At 67.3% G+C, this 17,436-nt stretch overlaps 3 protein-coding genes across 8 annotated transcripts; 1 reads left to right on the top strand and 2 right to left on the bottom strand.

Annotated features, from left to right (window-relative positions):
- Nucleotides 1-72: 72 nt before the first annotated feature.
- On the bottom strand, nt 73-3,388 carry CNTD1 (cyclin N-terminal domain containing 1). 2 transcript variants are annotated; one of them, XM_074926471.1, is made up of 7 exons: nt 3,072-3,388; nt 2,901-2,976; nt 2,490-2,664; nt 1,832-1,994; nt 1,208-1,352; nt 727-823; nt 73-240 (listed from the first exon to the last, which is right to left on the bottom strand). In XM_074926471.1, exons 1-7 carry the CDS (start codon nt 3,241-3,243, stop codon nt 79-81), a joined length of 990 nt encoding a protein of 329 aa, XP_074782572.1. In that variant the 5' UTR covers nt 3,244-3,388; the 3' UTR covers nt 73-78. The 2 variants fall into 2 exon arrangements, with proteins under 2 accessions (XP_074782572.1, XP_074782573.1); XM_074926472.1 differs by having other exon boundaries at nt 121-173.
- Nucleotides 3,389-3,542: 154 nt separating this feature from the next.
- COA3 (cytochrome c oxidase assembly factor 3) lies at nt 3,543-4,231 on the top strand. The gene is made up of 2 exons (XM_074926554.1): nt 3,543-3,783; nt 3,866-4,231. The coding sequence occupies exons 1-2, from the start codon at nt 3,582-3,584 to the stop codon at nt 3,976-3,978; spliced, it is 315 nt and encodes a 104-aa protein (XP_074782655.1). The 5' UTR covers nt 3,543-3,581; the 3' UTR covers nt 3,979-4,231.
- A 178-nt stretch (nt 4,232-4,409) lies between these two features.
- WNK4 (WNK lysine deficient protein kinase 4) lies at nt 4,410-17,041 on the bottom strand. Of its 5 annotated transcripts, none has more exons than XM_074926549.1 (20): nt 16,553-17,041; nt 11,013-11,185; nt 10,337-10,557; nt 10,096-10,253; nt 9,388-9,476; nt 9,094-9,313; nt 8,692-9,022; nt 8,392-8,522; nt 8,253-8,320; nt 8,035-8,176; nt 7,839-7,955; nt 7,611-7,766; nt 7,305-7,359; nt 7,081-7,194; nt 6,377-6,954; nt 6,079-6,175; nt 5,559-5,973; nt 5,269-5,471; nt 5,061-5,161; nt 4,410-4,978 (listed from the first exon to the last, which is right to left on the bottom strand). In XM_074926549.1, exons 1-20 carry the CDS (start codon nt 16,964-16,966, stop codon nt 4,961-4,963), a joined length of 3,801 nt encoding a protein of 1,266 aa, XP_074782650.1. In that variant the 5' UTR covers nt 16,967-17,041; the 3' UTR covers nt 4,410-4,960. The 5 variants fall into 5 exon arrangements, with proteins under 5 accessions (XP_074782650.1, XP_074782653.1, XP_074782651.1 ...); XM_074926552.1 differs by having other exon boundaries at nt 5,061-5,158; nt 5,263-5,471; XM_074926550.1 differs by having other exon boundaries at nt 5,061-5,158; nt 16,553-17,039.
- Between the last annotated feature and the right edge of the window lie 395 nt (nt 17,042-17,436).

Raw genomic sequence — 17,436 nt, forward strand, 5'->3', positions numbered from 1 at the left:
GTGACAGCCCCCAGTGGGCCGCAACCCCTCTGCTCTCACAGCGTGGGCTGCTGACGCCAGGGACCGGCCATCGAAGATCTAGTTAAAGGCCGTAATTCTGTTCCCTGGAGCTTTTGTCCCACAGTTCCTAGGGCGCTGCTGTGGAGTGGTGCTGCCAGTGATGTGTTTCAGTACTGCATAAGAAAATTCCAAGATGCTTTGTGAAGTAATGCCAGTGATGGAGTTTAAATGCTCCACAACCTTTAAAAAAAAAAAAAAAAAAAAGGAAGGTACCTGCTTACAGTGCCTAAGAGACAGCAGTTTACAGACATAATCCTCCAAATCTAAGGGCAGTAACCACGCCTCAAGGGCACACGTCTCAGTCTGGTTTATTTATTCGGTTGGGTTTTTGCTTGCTTGCTTTTGATCGTCCAGTCTAATTGCTTCTACTAACACCATAAGGCCACTGTCTGAAATAGGCCGTTTGCTGCAGCACTCGGGGGCAGTTTGGGCACAAAGCTGTCCTGTGGGACTGCGTCTGGGGGCAGCTCTGGCTGTCAGGGGGCTGCAGCACCAGCGCAGGCACCAGCCGCCCGCCCCTGCGCCTCCGGCGCTTCCTGACGAAGAACCGGGAGGTCGTCGCCTCCTTCACGCTGCTCCCAGTAGTTTCCCCATCTCGCTCTGCTCAAACATATAAACAACTCACATTTCTTTACATAGAGCTAATGCATTTAGAAGCGACTGTACCTGCTTCCAGTGCCCAGGGTTTAGTATGAACACGCTTGTGCTGATGATTCCAACAGCCAAGAGCATGAAATCTTCCTTCACTGTCAAAAACTTTGCTCTGCACAAGTGAAAGTGTCTTCTGGTGTAACACGATGTGGCTTTACAGCACAAAAACACCCCACTTCTGTAACCACTGCACAGCCCACAGACACGTTACCTTACCCCAAATAAAGCCTGATGCTGGTAACTTCAGTCGACAGTGCTAAAGCTGGGTTTTTACAATTAAGTTAAACACTTTCCTGTCTCACCCCTAAAGCGAACGTGGTGAAGCACATTGCTTTGAACTGGTTGTTAAGATCGATAAACAATGCTGAAAGCCCCCCAAATTAAAATCTTGTTTTAAAACATGCTCAAAAAATGGCACAATGGGAATTATGTTACTATTTCTTAGGGCTTTAGTTTCAAATAGTTATTTTAAGTAATAGTCACATGAGCTACTTACACCTGCAGTTTGCTCGGTGTCGAATTTTCGATGGCAATCTTCAGCAAAGTGTTGTAGATGGCATCTCGTGTAAGATAGGAGAAGTCTAGTAGTTGTATACACATCTGATGCAGCGGTTTTGCAGGAAGCAAGCAGCCGTTATGTCCTAGCACAGAGATCACAGGAAATCAGCCACACACTTTGAGTCATCAAGCTGGATTAGAAAGAAGTGTTAGTTACTGGAAGTGAGGGATGGAGATTTCTGGTGACAACTGCCCTTTGTTTCTGAACGCCACAGGCGCTTTCAGTGTGATTTCACTCATTCTGAAATTCAGGTTGTCAGACCCGGGCAAAAAAAAATTGTAAGTCAGTGTAGAAAATGTGGCCTTACGGTAGGTTTTGGGGGTTTGAAACATTTAATCTTTTACTGAACAAGTCATGAGGGGCTGTCCAAAAACACTCATCAGTTTCTACTAAGAACAGGGCTCTCAGCTGAAAAATAAAGCCCTGGACAATCTGAAAAGGTTCACGTGCCTTCACAGTGTGTAAAAATTCCTAACATGAGACGTTTAGTTTCAGATCAGTAGTAGCTCTATTCCGCTTTTAAAAAGATTCTTTCCCACTCTCTCCTATTAAAACTCTCACCTAAAACCTCTAGAAGCAATTCCACATAAGCCAAAGGGGTTGACACGTTGATCTGGAAGTGCAGAGTTTTCAAAACAACAAGCTCCGACTCCAGCAATTCCTGTTTAGTGTACAAGTATTTTAAGGACTGCAGGAACTTTAAAGCTGTGTCACTGTTAACTACCTGAAGGGAAAAAAAAAACCAAACAATTATCTTCTAGGCAATAAGGCACTTGCTAAGAACAAAGTACTTTCTGCTTTACTCCTCCCGTGGAATTTAATGACAAGCGACACTGCCCGCTAACCCCCGTCTCGCACGTCTTTTTAAGCTGGATGAGGAATCCAGCCCAGACCCTTCCCGCAGGTTTCCTCCACTCCGCAAACCTTCTCCAGAGAGGTGTGAGCCCTCCGCAGCCGTACAACTTCAACAACCACAGCATGAGTTCTCCCGCTGCCTGTACTTTTTTTCCCAGTACTGGGATCATCTCCTGACAAATTGTTACTTGACAAGCGACAATTAATCTCCCCTAAGCAGAGATTTAGGTCTCTGTTTCAATATCCTCTGCATTTTATTATCACTGTCTTTCAAAGAGAAAATCTATCTTTTAAGAGAGATTAATATACTACATCATTTACCACACTGCTAAAAAATGTTATAAGAACAGATTAGCTGGCTTACGTTATAGTGTAAAGAAACCTTGCTTGCAAGCTGAATGCATGACACAAGTCGCAGGACAAACGTGTCACATATCTGATTGCTCGGAGAGCTCCAGCTGCTCCCTTCTCCTCGTTCGTGACTTCTGATGTTCTCTCTGGAGGACTTACAGATCTGTTCTACTTGCTTGATCATAAACCTACAAAACCCACAATTGCTCAGAAAACAGTTCTGCTAAGAAAAGAGAAGAAAAGCAATTCTGCATGTACTCAGAACATATGGATGGCTGTTAATTTGAATTAAATTAGTAAAGAAACAAAGCTCTAGACATGCAAAAAGCCATCGTACATGGTTTGAATGAGCGGTACAGTGCAGGCACGGCGCAAACGCATGAGGGAAACGTGAAAGGCATTAAGTGTTCGGGGTATTTGTTACCTTTCAAGTAACTCCACTGCTTGGTACCTCGCCAAGTGATCCAAGTGCCACTTTTCAGACAAAAGGAATATAAATTCTGCACAAAAGAGCAAACGCTTCAGTCAACTGAAGCTAATTACACAGCCGTGAGCTGTCTCGGGAGCGAGCCATAGCTGGGAAAATCCGCCTCACCCACTATCTGTGTCTCTTTGAAGCACCCGGCCTGAGCCGGCAGCTCGCTCAGGTACTGCTCGTTTTCCGTGGCCAGATGGATCAGCGTATCCTCGATAACGCCTGACGCGACCCCGCCGAAGACGGGGCCTGGCTCACGGCACCGGGACGCCGCCTGCGCCTGGGACCCCATGGAGCAGCTGGGCCCAGCAGCCTCAAGGACGGCACCGCGGCAGCAGAGCTCCAGGGGCTCCAAGAGCCCCCGCCGGGGCCGCGCGGGCGCCTCGGGGTCCGGGAGGCTCCGCTGGGCCGACGCGACCCCCCGGCGACGCGGCCGCTTCCGGGAGGGGCCCGGAGGGTCCCGCCCCAGCGCCTTCCCGGTCACGGGGCCCCGCCAATCAGAGAGCGGCCCGGCCGCGCGCCGGGCCTCAGCCAATCACTCGACGCCCCGCTCCCGCCTCGCCCTTCCGATTGGCCGGGACCCTGCCGGAAGTGACGTCACGACGCTGCGCGGAAGCGGCGGAGAGGAAGATGGCGGCGCCGCGGGAGCCCGGCGGGGAGGCGGCGTTCGCGCGGCGCATCGACCCGGCGCGGGAGCCGGGGCTCAGCCCCGAGCAGCGCCTTCTCATGGCGCAGGTGGAGCGCGCCCAGCGCCAGCGCCTCCTGCAGCGGCGGCTCCGCGGCCGCAACGCGCTGCTGGCCCTCGGCATCGGCGCGGTGGCGGCTGGGATCTGTATCCTGCGGGGCCGGGCCGGGCGGGGCGGGGGGCCGCGCCGGGGCTGCGCCCGCTGCTTTCCTTAACCCCCCGCCCCCAGACGGCTACACCTTCTACTCGGTGTCCCAGGAGCGGTTCCTGGACGAGCTGGAGCAGGAGGCGGAGGCGGCGCGGGCGCGCGCGCAGGCGCGGGCCGAGGGCGTGGCGAGCTGAGCGCGGCGGGCCCGGCCCAGCCCCGGTACGGGAACGGCAGCCCCCGCGGGCCGGGCCGGGCCGGGCCGGACCTCCAGCACGCGGGAATCGCCTGGCCCTGGGCACGGAGCAGCCGCCCTGGTGCGGTCCGGGCCTGCGCGGTGCTCAGCGCAGGCCGGGGAGATGCACCGGGGGCCCCTCCGCGGGCAGCGCCGCGGACAGCGTCTTTGCGGGCGGGTGCCCCTCACTTCCCCCAATAAACCCCCTCTCTGGAGACCGCGTCAGCGCCTCTTGTTCAAGCAGCCGGTGGCCAGAGTCCAGCTCAGGATCTTACCCAGGCGGCTGCGGAGATGCGGCAACTTTCTGTTCTGCTTTTTGTCCCCTCACTGGCTTTGTGCTCCTACAACAACCCACACCCTGTCGCAGTTCCCACCAAACAAGACACGGGCAGATCCCATTTGCATTTTATTCATATTTATGAAAACGCTTCCCGGACATCGGTCCGTAACAGCACGCACCCGCCGTGTTCCCGGGGCCGCGGCTCCGTCGCCTCATGGGGCCGAGGGAAGCTGCTTCCCGCTCCCAACCGGCTCGTTCCCGGCTGCGCGGGATGAGCGGGGAGCAACGGGGGTGCTCGAGCGGGGCACCCCCGGGCTCAGGCCCCCCACACCAGGAGCGGGGACTGGGGACGGGGGGGCCCGGTTCTGCCTGTGCGGGTTCAGCTCGGCACGAAGCCCTGAGGGACGGCGGAGCCTTGCACGGGAACGGCGGGAGGGCCCGGGGGGGCACAGGGAGGGGGGAGAGGGGAGGCCAAGCGGGGGACGGGCCTGTCCTCCCTCTGATACAGAGGCAGCAGGGACCCAGCTGTGGGTGCGGCCAAGGGGCGCAGGGGCTGGGCGGGGCACAGGCTGCCCCCAGGGCTGGCGCTGCCCTCCCGGGAGGTGCAGGGGGGCTCTCGCCCACCCCCGGGGCAGCAGGCACTTGGTTGAGGTAGTTCACGGAGTCACTCCTGGCCAGTTGGCTACTGGGAAGGGAAGCAGCGGTGAGCTGGGCGCAGCGTGGAGCCAACGGCAGCGGGACCCCCACACACACCCCCCTCTTACCATCCGTCCGAAGTCGTCGGCGAAGGTCACCCCCTTGCCCAGGCGCTGCTCCTGCGAGCCCGTGCTGCTGCCGCTCAGCGAGTTGCGGCGCATGATCCCTGCTGGGACAGACCGGCCCTGAGCGGGGGCACGGACCCGGCACCCCCCGGCCGCGGGGCTGCGGCCCGCAGGGACCCCCGGGGGGAGCTGGGGCGGCGGGGGCCGGCACCTGGGGGCTGCGCCAGCTCCAGGCGCTGGAGGCTGTTGCGGCGGGAGGGGTTGAAGCTGCCCTTGGAGAGGCGTCGCTGGCGGCTGGAGAGCATGGCGGCGGGGGAGACGATGCCCAGCGGCGGCTGCTTCCCCATGCGCAGGTACAGCTCCTCGATCTCCTTCTTCTGGGCGCTCTGCAGCACCTGCACCTCGGCCAGGTGCCTGGGGAGGAGACGGGGCTGGTGGCGCCGCCGGGGAGGGGGCATCGCCCCCCCGCCCCGCTCCCCCTCGCGCCGCGGGCCCGCTCACTTCTGGCGCAGGTTCTGCAGCTCCTCCCAGATCTCCTCGTCCTCGCTCTCGGTGTCGTCGCTGCTCAGGTAGGACAGGCTGCGGGAGTAGCTCAGCCAGACCTGGCTCAGCACCGCCGGCGGGACGCTCTCTGCGCCCTCCTCCCCGGGGCCCTCCCGGTCGCTCTCTGCCGCCGCCGCGCCCTCCTTGGCCAGCGCCGCGTCGGCCTCGGGGTCCGGCTCCGCCGTCTCCAGCACCGAGCCCGAGTCGCTGCTTGAGCTGCGCCCTGTGGCGGGGGCCGCGGGCAGGGGGGAGCCGCTCGCTGCCGCCTCTGTGTCCTGCTGCTCGCCCTCGCTGCTGCCCGGCCCCGGCGGGGTCGCAGCCGGGTCCTTGGTCGGCGTCACCTGGAACCGGCCCAGGATCTGGGGCTTGGCTTCTGCCGGGGACAGGGGCCAGTTGGGGTTCAGGGCACGGGGGCTGGCGGGGACGCCCCAGCACGGGCATGGCCGCACGGCGCAGCCACGGCCCCTCCCCACCTCACCTTCGTTGATGGGCGAGAGCCGGGCCTTGGGCGCGCCGGGGGCTGGCGACTCGAAGATGATGAGCGGGTGGCTGGGCCTGGGGGAGCCGGGCAGCACCTGCAGGCACCCGAGCAACGTCAGCCACCCCCCCGCGTCCCCCCCCACTGCTGCTCCCAGGACCCACGGTCCGCTCCCCTCCCCGCCCCCCGGGGAGTTCCCTGTCCCACCTCGGGGCGTCATCCGCGTGACAACCCGGCCGCCCCGGTGCTGAGCCCCACCTCGAGCGGCCACGGGGAGCCCCTGCCACCCCGCACTCACCATGCTGCCCTCCGGGCTCCCCGGCGTGGACGTGCTCAGCGGTGCCAGGGGACTGCCCACCGCCTCGCTGCCTGTGGGGCACGGCGGGGCCGGCGGGGCCAGTGGAGGGAATGGGATGGGCCCCCCGTCAGTGGGGCCATCACCCCCCGCTGACCCCAGGGTCCCACCGCAGGGCGGGGCTGGCTTGGCCATGCTGGTGGGGTCGGGGTAGACGAAGCGCGGGGGCCCCAGGACGAGGCTCTGGGGCCGTGGCAGCAGCGGGGGGTAGAGGTGCCCCCCTGAGCTGGTGATGGAGGAGACAGCGGGCAGCAGCGTGTGGGCCACGCTCATCACTGCCAGGGAGAAGACATTGGCCAGGGACAGGAGCGGGGCAGTGGGGGACCAGGGCGTGCTGGTCACAGGGGGGCTCAGGGGGCTGCTGGGCTCGCTGGGCACAGGGGATGTGGGGAACAGGAGGGCTTGAGGCAGGGCCGGTGGCACAGGCCCCCCCGGGGTGCTTGGGGGGGTCTGCGGGAACCCCGGCGACGCCGTCAGCCAGGAGGGAGCCATCGAGACGAGGGGCCAGGTCTGCGTGGAGCCTGCGGGGAGCGGAGCATCAGGAGCGGTGCCTGGCCCCCGCGGGCCCCCTCCTGCCCCAGGCAGCCCCGGCGGGACGTTCGTGCCCGGGCCTGGCAGGGAGCCCAGCGGCCTCGGGCACAGCTCACCCGCCGGAGCCGGCGCCTCCGCGGGGCTGGCCAGGTCGTTCTCCGACGGGGAGCTGCTCAGCGACGGCAGGACGGGGGACTGGACCGAGAGGCTGGGACTGGTGCAGCCCAGGTCTGTGGCACAGGGGTGACAGCGGGCGCTTAGCTGGGGCAGGACAGACCCCGCGGGACCCCTGCCCGGGGCTGGGGGGACAGGAAGGGCCCGCAGAGGGGCAGGGACATACCGCTGAGCGAGGACGAGGAGATGGAGCGCGACAGCTCCTGCAGCTGCAGGTCCGCCTGCGAGGGGGACGCGGCTGAGCCCAGCGCGGGGGCAGAGGCTCCGGACAGGCTGGGCCAAGCCCCCACTGGCCCCCACCCCAGCCCCACCGCCTGCGGGCCGGCAGCAGCGGGCGGGGGATCACCACGACCCATCACGGGAGCGGGCAAGGACTCTGCACCCCGGCCCCCTCCCCACTGGGCTCCCCGGGGCCAGGCAGCACCCCCACAGCGGCTGCCCCAGCGCTGGCGGGGCCGGGCTGGGCACTCACGGGGCTGCCCACGCCGCGCTCGGCCTCGGGGCTCTCGGGCAGCTCAGCGGCGCCGCGCCCGTCCTTGCGGAGCAGGGTCTCCACGCGGTGGATGATGTCCCGGATGCGGTGGACGAAGCCGTCCCGCTCCGACTTGAGGATGAACTCGTTGTGGACCTGGGGGTGGAGGGGCCGGTCAGCACCCGGCGCAGCCAGGCAGCCCCCGCCCTCGCCCCTGCCTGCGCTCACCATGACGGCCGCGATTTCCTCGGGGTTGTCCCCGTCCAGGTCAAACTTGAAGGTCACCATCTTGTTGTTGTAGGTCTGCAGCTGGCACTCCACCACCCGGTCGTTCTTGTCGGAGATCTGTGGGCGACAGGGCGGGCTCAGCCCGGGGAGCGCCTGCCCCGCGAGCACCCACCCACCTGGCACCCACGGCACCCACGTTGGTGATGCGCAGCCTGGAGCGGGCCCGGCGCCGCAACAGCTTCCCCGAGGCTCGCTTGGGCGGCAGCTTGGCGCTCCGCTCGCCGGCCGAGAACCCCTCGCAGCCATCGCTCATGCCAGACGCCACGTCTGAGGCGTAGCTGTGGGGAGCCGGAGCATCAGCGTGGCCATTCCCACGCTCCCTGTCCAGCCCCTGCCCGGCCCCTGCGGCCTCACCTGTCCACGGGGGAGGAGAAGCCGCTGGCGGGGGGCAGGAGCTCTGTGGGCAGCTGCACCGCGATGCTCTGCGGGGAGAGGACGGCGTGAGCTGGCGCCGCGGCCGCCCCGAGCCCCAGCCCCACAGGGCCCCGCTCACCGTGGGGAAGCAGCGCATGGGGCGGGCAGGCGGGGGGCTGGCGGGGTCCCCCACTGAGAAGCTGCGATGGGCCAGGTCTGGGGAGTCCAGGAAGCCGGAGGAGCTCAGGTACCCGTCTGTCTCGCAGTCAGCTGCAGAGGAGCACTCGCGTGAGCAGGGCCAGAGCGAGGCCCTCCCTGGCCTGCGCCCTGGGAAGCGGCTGTGGGGCTTGGTGCAGGGCAGGGAGGGACCCCCCCGGACCCCTCCACGCCCCCTCCCACCCCAGGTCACCCCGCTGTCCCCCGCCCAGTGCCCACGCACAGGTGGCCGAGGAGTAGCTGGTGTGCCGGTAGGCGAAGTGCTGGTGCTGGTCGGCCTCGGGCTCCTCGGGCTCCGGGGGGAAGGAGCTGCTGAAGACGGAGTCCCCAGAGGCGGGGGTGGCGGGGGCAGGCGCGGCGGCGCCAGGCGGCAGCGGGGACTTGAGCTCCTCCATCAGCCGCAGGACGCCCGGCGCCCGCTCGGGCTCCGCAGGCGACGGCACGTCCTGGGCGCGCTTCAGCTTCTCCCGCTTGCGCTTGATGGCGACCACGCGGTCCCGCACCGCCTTGGCCACCAGCTTGTAGTCGGCCTCGCAGACAAAGCCCAGGACCACCTGCGCGGGAGGGGGCTGGTCGGGTTGCAGGAACCCCGTGGTGCCCAGGGTCCCTCCGTCCCTGCACCCACCATCTCCTGGGCCACCTCCTCCGCCACGTCCTTGTAGAGCTCGAAGAGGAACTCGATGGCGTTGTTGTCCTTGTACTTGCCGTGCAGCTTCTTCGTGTCGTCCATGCGCAGCCAGAGCTTGAGCCCAGACTTGACGCCGTCGTCCTCCTCTGCCAGCTCCACGTGCACCCCTGTGTCCTCCTGGAAGAAGGAGTGCTCCAGCAGGTCCTGGATGGTGTACCTGCGGGGAGCGCGGCTCAGCGCGGGGCTGGGGGCCAGGGGGGCTCTGCCGCCCAGGCCCCCACTGCCCCCCACCTCTCATTCTTGTCCATGCGGATGCAGCCCTCGATGATCTCCTTCAGCTCCGGCACCTTCACCTTGTAGAAGCTGCTGGGCTTCAGGCCCTGGGGGCAACGGGCGTCAGCACCTCCTGCGCCGACCTGCCACAGCGCCGGGTTTCCAGGGCCCGGGGCTGAGCCCGGGCTCTGCAGGGCCACAGCGCTGCCGGCAGCTGCGGCCCCACAGCCCCGCCGGCACCGGGGGACACGTGGGCACTGGGCTCCCCGCCTGGGCCTCCGCTGGCCCGGCAGCGGCTCCCGCGGCCACACATGGCTGCACGGGCAGCCGGGGCCGGGACACCCCGGGGCTCCGCGTTTCCACCCCAGCAGGCAGGAGCAGGCAGGAGCTGGTCAGGACGGGCTGGGGCAGCTGCCGTGCCCCAGGCACGGGGTGGCCGAGCAGACCTGTCCCGTTCCAGCCCATTAACGCGCTGGCAGCGCCTGGCTCGGGGCGAGGAACGTGGCGTTTGGCCGAGCTGCGGCCCCTGCACCCCCCACAGCCCCATGCCCTGGCACAGCACCCTCCCACCGCCCAGATTATTTTCAGCTGTTTGCACAACCTGCACGGTGACACACTTCAGGGAGCAGCGAGGCTCCATCTGACCGCCCCCCCCCAGCCCCCTCACCCCAGCTCCTGTGCCCGCAGCACCAGCCAGCAGCGCGGCCAGGGGCCGGGGCCACTCACCGAGGTGACCTTGCGGTAGATCTGGGCGGCGTTCTGGCACTCGGAGTAGGGGTACTCCGAGGTGGCCATCTCCAGCATGCACATCCCGAAGGCGTAGACGTCCACCGCCTCGTCGTACTTCTCCTCGTACATCTCTGGCGCCATGAACTCGGGGGTGCCTGGAGGCGGCAGCGCTCAGCACCCCCAGGGCACCGACGCAGCCGCGGGGTGGCCACGAGCCCAGCGCCGCCTCGGCACCCACCTATGACGCTCTTGGCGAAGGAAGCTCGCTTGAGCGTGGCCAGGCCCAGGTCCCCGATCTTGACGGAGCCAGTGGGGCCCGTGATGAAGATGTTGTCGCACTTGAGGTCGCGGTGGATGATGGGGGGTGAGCGGGTGTGCAGGAAATGCAGCCCCTTGAGGATCTGCCGGCTCCAGCGCTGCAGCACCTTCAGCTTCATCTCCTTGAACCGCTTCAGGTAGCTGCAGGGGACCCAGGGGGCTCAGCCCCCACCCCAGCCCCATCCCACCCTCCTCCTGCTGCCACACTGAGCCTGCCCAGGTGCAGGAGCCTGCGCAGGGTGAGCGGCAAAGAGCTCCCAGGGGCTCCCGGTCCCCTCCCCAGCTGAGGCAGCCCAGGAGGAGCTGGGAGCCAGCCGGGGCGAGCGGCCAGTGCTGCCGGCCTTCACGGCTCCGGGGTGCCCAGGCCACACTGTCCCCACGCAGGACGGTGCCAGGGAAGCTCCTGGGTCTCCAAACATCCAGCAGCAACCCCCAATTTCTGTGTCCAGCTCCCAGCCCTGCCCCGTCATCCACCCAGACCCCACCACGGCCCGTTGTCCCCACCCAAACACCACATCGGGCGCCCAGGGATGGGGTGCAGACCTGTCCCTCCCCTCCCCTCCCCTGCGCACCCCGACCTGGTGGTCCCTGCTCACGTTTTCAGGGTGCCGGACGTCATGAGCTCGGTGACCAGCACGATGCAGATCTGGCCTTTGACCGACGACTTCCAGGAATCATAGAAGCGGACGATGTTGGGATGCTGCAGCCCCTTCAGCATCTCCACCTCCTCGCTGAACCGCTGCCGCTCCGTCTTCGACAGCTTCCGCATCTGTGGGAGCCGGTGGGGAGCTGAGGGGGGCACGTGGGGCGCCCGGCGAGCGCAGGGGGATGCCCTGGCTCACAAGAGACCCTCACGTCCTCGTCCCTACGTATGGGGCAGTGTGGGCTGCTGCGGCCCCAGCTCAGGGGCTCATGCAGGGCTGGGGCCACCCCCGATCCACCCGGCCGGTCCCCGCACCCCAGCCCTCCGCGGCACTGCTCAGCACCGCTCTCCCCTGGTTTGGGGAGGAGTGGCCGAGGTCTCCCACAACAGATGGTGCGTTGAGAAGCCCGTGGGCTTCCCTGCTGTGAAAGCTGCCCCATGCCGGGGCCGCCTGTCCCTGCTCTCATTGCTCTGAGCCCCCAGATGGTGCCCAACACCCCACCGCAGGATGGGGAGCCCCAGCCTGTGGTCACCCCGCCAAGGGGACGCACAGGGACTGCCGGGGCCGCTGCCCACCAGCATGCCCCATGCAGGCCCAATGGCTGCAGCCCCTCTGCCCCCCCAGGACAGCCCTGGCCCCTGCTGGGGCACCAGCAGCTCCCAGCGCCGGGCACCGGCATGGCAGGGTGCCGGGCCAGCCTCAATGAGGCCTTTGTTGGGGAAAGCAGTCAGGGGAGGCTCCAGCCCAGGTTTTTCCATGTTCCTCCTGCTCGAGTTAATTAAAGTGGAAATCCAAGCCGAGCGCTGACACGGGCACTGAGCGGAGCTGGGGCTGGGGCCAGCGGGGAGGACGCGGACCCCTCGTCCTGGAGGGACAGAGCCCCGGTGCGCAGCGAGGGGGGAGCTGGGCAGCCAGACCCCGAAGGCAGCAGGAGAGGAGCAGCGACGACTCCACCACAGCCCGGGATCCCGAAGGGCCCGGCCGCCGCAGAGCCAGGAGCCCCCAGCCCGGACCCCGGCCAGCCCCCGCTCGCGGGCTGAGGAAACTGGAGCTGCCGCAGGCGGCCACCGCGCTCCCACTGCCAGAGCCGAGCTCGGCTCCTTGGCGGTGGCCGCCAGCCATCAGCCCGGGCAGCTTTCGTAATATTTTCATTGCATCACAGCCGGCCCCACGGCCAGGCTGGAGCCGCTCCATAATCCCCTCTGCGTTTAACACACGCTCAGGGACCCAGCTCAGCCCAGATGAGAACCTGAGCCCGGCTGCAGCGGGATGAATGGGACCTTTCATACCGGGGAGGAAAACAGCAACCGAAGCCCCTGCGCGGCCCAGCAGCTGCCCTGCCCAGCGCCACGGCCGCCCGCAGACCCCCTGGCCCCCCACTCCCCACCAAAGGGAGCAGAGGCTTCACCGCACCCCGCAAACCTGCAAGGGCAGGGGGGAAGCCGACACGGGCTACGAACAGGGGCAGGGAGGGGATCACGAGTGGCCACAGCTCTCCCAGTTCAGTGGGAGGGGACCCAGCTTGAGGCAGTCGTGCCAGCGCTGCCCCCACCGTGCCATCCCCAAGCCCAGCAGAACCCCTGGCATGAGGCCGCCCTGGAGCAAGGCCTGGGGGAGCCAAGCTGGGCTGCGCCCGCCCAGCAGCTCCTCGCACAGGACTGAAGCAGCAGCTGGTCCCGTGGGCGAAAGCCCCAGCACTCGCCCCACCGAGCGCTGGCAGTGGGGAGCGGAGCCCAGTCCGGCCCCAGCCTGGCCAGAGGAGCTGCTCACCCAGGGACTGGGCACCGGGGAGGGCAGGGCAGGCCGCAGAGCCCTGCCGCCCCACGCAGGACGCAGGGACACCGTGTCCTTCCCCAGCAGCACCTCGCGCAGGGCAGAGGAGGACGCCGGGGCTGGCGGCGCGGTGCCGGGTGAGGAGGTGGCTGGCAGAGATCCAGCCCCATCCCATGAGCCGGGAGCTGGCTGCCGGGGAGCCCGGCCCGGCCAGCGGCGGGAGCCAGGCCCAGCACGGGCGGAGGCAGGGCCGGGCACGGGGGCCAAGGATGGCTCTCGCCCCTGCGGCCGGAGGCTCTTCCCAGCGCAAGGAAGCGCCAGCGCTCGGCGCAGAGCCCACAGCCCCCACAGGGGCTCTCCTGCAGCCCCCGCAAGGCCCTGCCTCTGCGACGCCCCGGGCAGGGGATCCCGGCGGCCCGCAAAAGCCCCGTGTGCCGAGAGTCGCACCCAGGAAGGGGTCACTCACGCACCAGAGACCACCCAGCGCCTGAGCCCGCGGGAACCCCGCTGGGAAAATCCCCTCAAACCTCCTCAGTTTGTGTCCTGGACAGACAGAGCTCCCAGCCCGTGTGGGGCTGCATCCCCGGTGCTGCCCCAGGGCCTCGCCAGGCACAAGGGCTGGGCATGCCACGGACAGGGTTTTGCGAAGACGCAGGAATTTGGGAAGAAATCCCCCGGGGCAGCTGGCCGAGGGTACCTGCCCGACCCAGGCACAGGGCTGGGGCAGACACAGCAGCACCCGCTGCCCAGGCTGCTCCCGCCTGCAGGGAGCCCAGGGCACCCACAGGAAAACCACTCACAGCCAGGTATTTACAGCTCCATCCCGCTCCGGGCCTCCAGTTTCCTCCCTGCTTCCTCCTTCCCTGCTGCCCGCAGCACCTATCAACAGAAATAGTCCCCAGGCTAAAGCTGGAAAGCACAAACAGGTCACGGAGGGGCTGCGGGACACAGGCAGGAGGCAAAGACAGATGCTGCGTTCAGGACTGGGCGGCAGTGGCACGGGGGGACGGGGACGGGCGGGTCCCCAGAGGGGTCCCACAGGAAGGCAGGGGACTGGCAAAAACGGCCTCCAGGTCACCAGTCCCCGGGGAGGGGAAGGACACAGAGAGCTGGGATGTGGGATCAGGAGCCATCACAGCAGCTGGACAAGGCTGCCGGAGCGGAACAGGTCAGGGCTGAGGTTGGGTATTCATTTAGAATTGAAATGCAATAAAGGGAGAACTGTGAAAGACACGGGACAAAGCTATTTTTAAAAGGGCAGAACCACAACCATTTTTATTTGTGGTTCCAAATCCCGTATTTGTGTCACAGTGTCTGATTCTTTGCATGATTGCAGAAAAAACCAAACTTTTAAAAGTCTGCTTCTGTGCTTTCAGCCCCTCATGGGATGTGGATTTTGGGACAAGAGACACCGGATAAAGTGCAGCCAGCGGGACGGAGCCGAGCACTGGGTGGGGGAGGGAGAGGGCTGGGGGAAGAGATATGGGGGCCGCCGGGGCTGTGCGGGACAGGAGCGGGGCCCGGGGCTGCCCGCGCCCGCCGGCCCTCGAGGGCCAACCCCCATGGGCCAAGCGAGCGGCTCCCTCAGCTCCAGCCGCGCTGGCCCGCGGGCTCGCCGGGCAGCGGGGCCGGCCTGTGCCAGCGGGGCTCAAGGCACAGAAGCGTTTTTGCTTCCCAACTCCTCTTCCTCCACCTGGGTCGGTGCAGCCTCGTTCCCCCGGCAGCCACCGGGCAAGACACTGGAGCTGCCTGCGTGCAGCCACAGGCACACCCTGCTTGCAGCGCTGCCAGACCGCGGCCAGCCCTTTGCCAAACAGAGCCCCTGACCCGGGCTGCAGGATGGGCACCAGGGGCCACATCCAGCCCCAGCAGACACACGGGAGCTGCTCCAACGCCGCCGGGGGCAGACAGGGGCCCCACAGGGCGGCGCAGCCGGTTACGGGGACAGGCAGGAGGGCAGGCAGCGAGCCGTGCTGCCAGCCCGGTTACGGGGACGGGCAGGAGGGCAGGCAGTGAGCCGTGCTGCCAGCCCGGTTACGGGGACGGGCAGGAGGGCAGGCAGCGAGCCGTGCTGCCAGCCCCGCTACACGTGCCGGATGCCAGCGCAGGGGAGCTGGGGCACGTCGGCAAGGAGGGGCTGGGACCCGCAGGGAGGGTGCGGATGCGGAGCCAGCCGGGCGGGAAGCGCGGGCACGGCTGACTCACGGCCCCGGGCTGGCCAAGGGGAGCCCTCCCCTGCCAGCGCAGGCTGGCGCTTCCCAAAGGGATGCGGGACTCCAAGAGAGCTCAGGAGCGTTCGGATGGAGCCATGGGGCTGCGGGAGGGAGGGAGGGAGCGAGCGCTGAGCCAGCTCTCAGCAGCCAGCTGAAGCAATTGTGCAACCCACGAAGGCAGGCGGAGGCAGGCGGAGGCCCAGACCTCACCTTCCTTGCTAAGAGGCCACAGTCAGCTCCCCCAGAAATCACCCGCCACTATCTCAGGATCTCTTGCGCTGCCGGGCTGCAGCTGCCCCAAGGACCCAGCCCGGGCAGCCACCTACAGCCACACCATGGTTTTAGGAACAAGACAACAAACTCGCAAGACACGTTTTTCTGTGTAAACAAGGACTTGGACCTCCCAGCCACAGCAGCCACCCGAGGGTCAGGAGCCTGTTGGGAGACTTTGGACTTCACGGAAGCCCCTCCCCAGGGGCTCCAAGGAGGGAAGGGAGCCCCACGGCGCGGCTCTCCCTGCGCGGCTCCACGGCCAGGATCGGGGCCGTCAAAAGCAACGAGCAGGAGACGGGGTCGCAGAGCCAACGCTCTCACCGCTGCTGGCATCCCGCTGCCAGGCGGCAGAGCAGCGAAGGGGACAGAGGAGCGAGGCAGCAGAGAGGGGATGGGGACGCTGCTCAGAGACCTGGAAAACCACGGGTCCAGATGCTCCCAGCAGAGAGCCCCTGGCAGCATCGCAGAAACCACAGGCAGGTGCCCACAGACACAGCTTCAGCCAAGGACAAGCAGCCGGAGCACCCCAAGGTCGCGCCGTTCCCTGCTCCCGAGTGACGCCCAGCCCCAGGCTCGCGGCTGGCACGTGCCCCCGTGCACGCCAAGGGCTGTCGGAGCGAGCCCCGGTGCCAGCTCCAGCCCCGGCGCAGACGCGCGTGCGGAGGCCTCGCAGGAGGGAGCAGCCCGGCCCTTGCTGCCCCCCCCGAGGGAACGCTGCGAGCTGGGGGCGGTTGCCAGCAGCCGGGCCCGGATCCACCTGTGAACCCCCGGAGCGGGGGCTGGCACCGGGAGCGCGGGCAGCCCCGTGCGCTCCGCAGGCAGCGGGAAGGCGAATGGAAAACAGCACGTGACGGGCAGGAGGGCCGGGACGCGGCCTGGGCCCGGCTGAGAGCCCGCACGGCGCCGAGGCACCGGCAGCGACGGGCACAGCGCGGGGCGCCGAGGGGAGCCCCAGCCCGGCTGCGGGTGCCCTGCCCGGCCCCGCCGACGTGCCTGGTGGAAAGGAGGGGTCTCGGGCCCCTGCGCCCCCCGGGACGGGCCCGGCCCAGCGGAGATGCCCCGCGGCTCCCACACGGCAGCCCGGGCAGGCAGCGGCGGGCAGAGGGGCTCAGGGCCGGGGGTCGGCTGCCAACGCCAGGGAAACCGGACGGGGAAGGGTCCAACTGCCCCTGCCGACACCCCCTCCCCCGGGGCGGGGGTCTGTGGGCGCGGGCAGGGCGCGGGCAGCCGTACCTGCAGCTCGCACCAGGCCACCTCCACGGTGGTCTCCGTGTCCAGCCCCTTGTAGACGGTCTTGAAGGACCCGCGGCCGATCTCGATGTCGAACTTGAGGAACCGGCCGTCGGGGGAGGTGGCGACCGCGCGCGTCTCCACCTCCTCGCTCTCCGTCTCCTCCGGCTCCCGGCGACCGGCGGCGACCGGCGGCGGCGACCCCCCGCGCCCCCCGCCCGGCGCCGGGTACCCCAGCAGCTCCAGCTCCGCCGAGCTCCGCCGGTTGAAGCGGGAGGACGCGCGGCGGGAGTCGCGCCCCGAGGGCCGCCGGCCGCGGCTGCGGTGCGGGGCCCGCCCGGGGAGCCCCGGCCCCGGCTCCGGCTCCGGCTCCGGCGCGGAGCCGCCGCCCGGCCGCTCCGCCTCGGGCTGGGACATGGCTCCGCCGGGCTCGGCCCCAGCACCGGCTCGGCCCGGCCCGGGCGGCCGCTCCCGCGCAGCGTCGCACCCGGTGCCGCCGCGGCCCCGCAGCCAGGAGCGACCGCCGAGCCCCGGCCCCGGGCACCGGCACCGGCCCCGGCCCCGCCCGGCGGCGCCTCCCCCGCCCCGCCCGGGCCCGCCCCCGCGCGGCCGCCGCCCCCCGCCTGCGCTGCGCCACCGGCCCCGCCACCGGCCCCGCCACCGGCCCCGGGGTGCGCGGGCATCCCCCCCGCCGGCCCTCACCGCCGCTCCGGGGCCGGGGCTCCGAGCCCTCCGCGCCCCCGGGGGGGTCCGGGCCGAGGGGCCGCGGTCGCCGAAGCCCCCGCGCGGTGCCGCAGCCCGGGTCGCGCCGCGGGAAAGCTCCGGGGCCGGGCGGTGCCTGGGAGCTTCCGACTCGGGGCTGCGGGGAGCGCGCACAGGAGAGGCCC

The sequence above is a fragment of the Athene noctua genome, chromosome 25, assembly GCF_965140245.1.
Source record: "Athene noctua chromosome 25, bAthNoc1.hap1.1, whole genome shotgun sequence".
Lineage (NCBI taxonomy): Eukaryota > Metazoa > Chordata > Aves > Strigiformes > Strigidae > Athene > Athene noctua.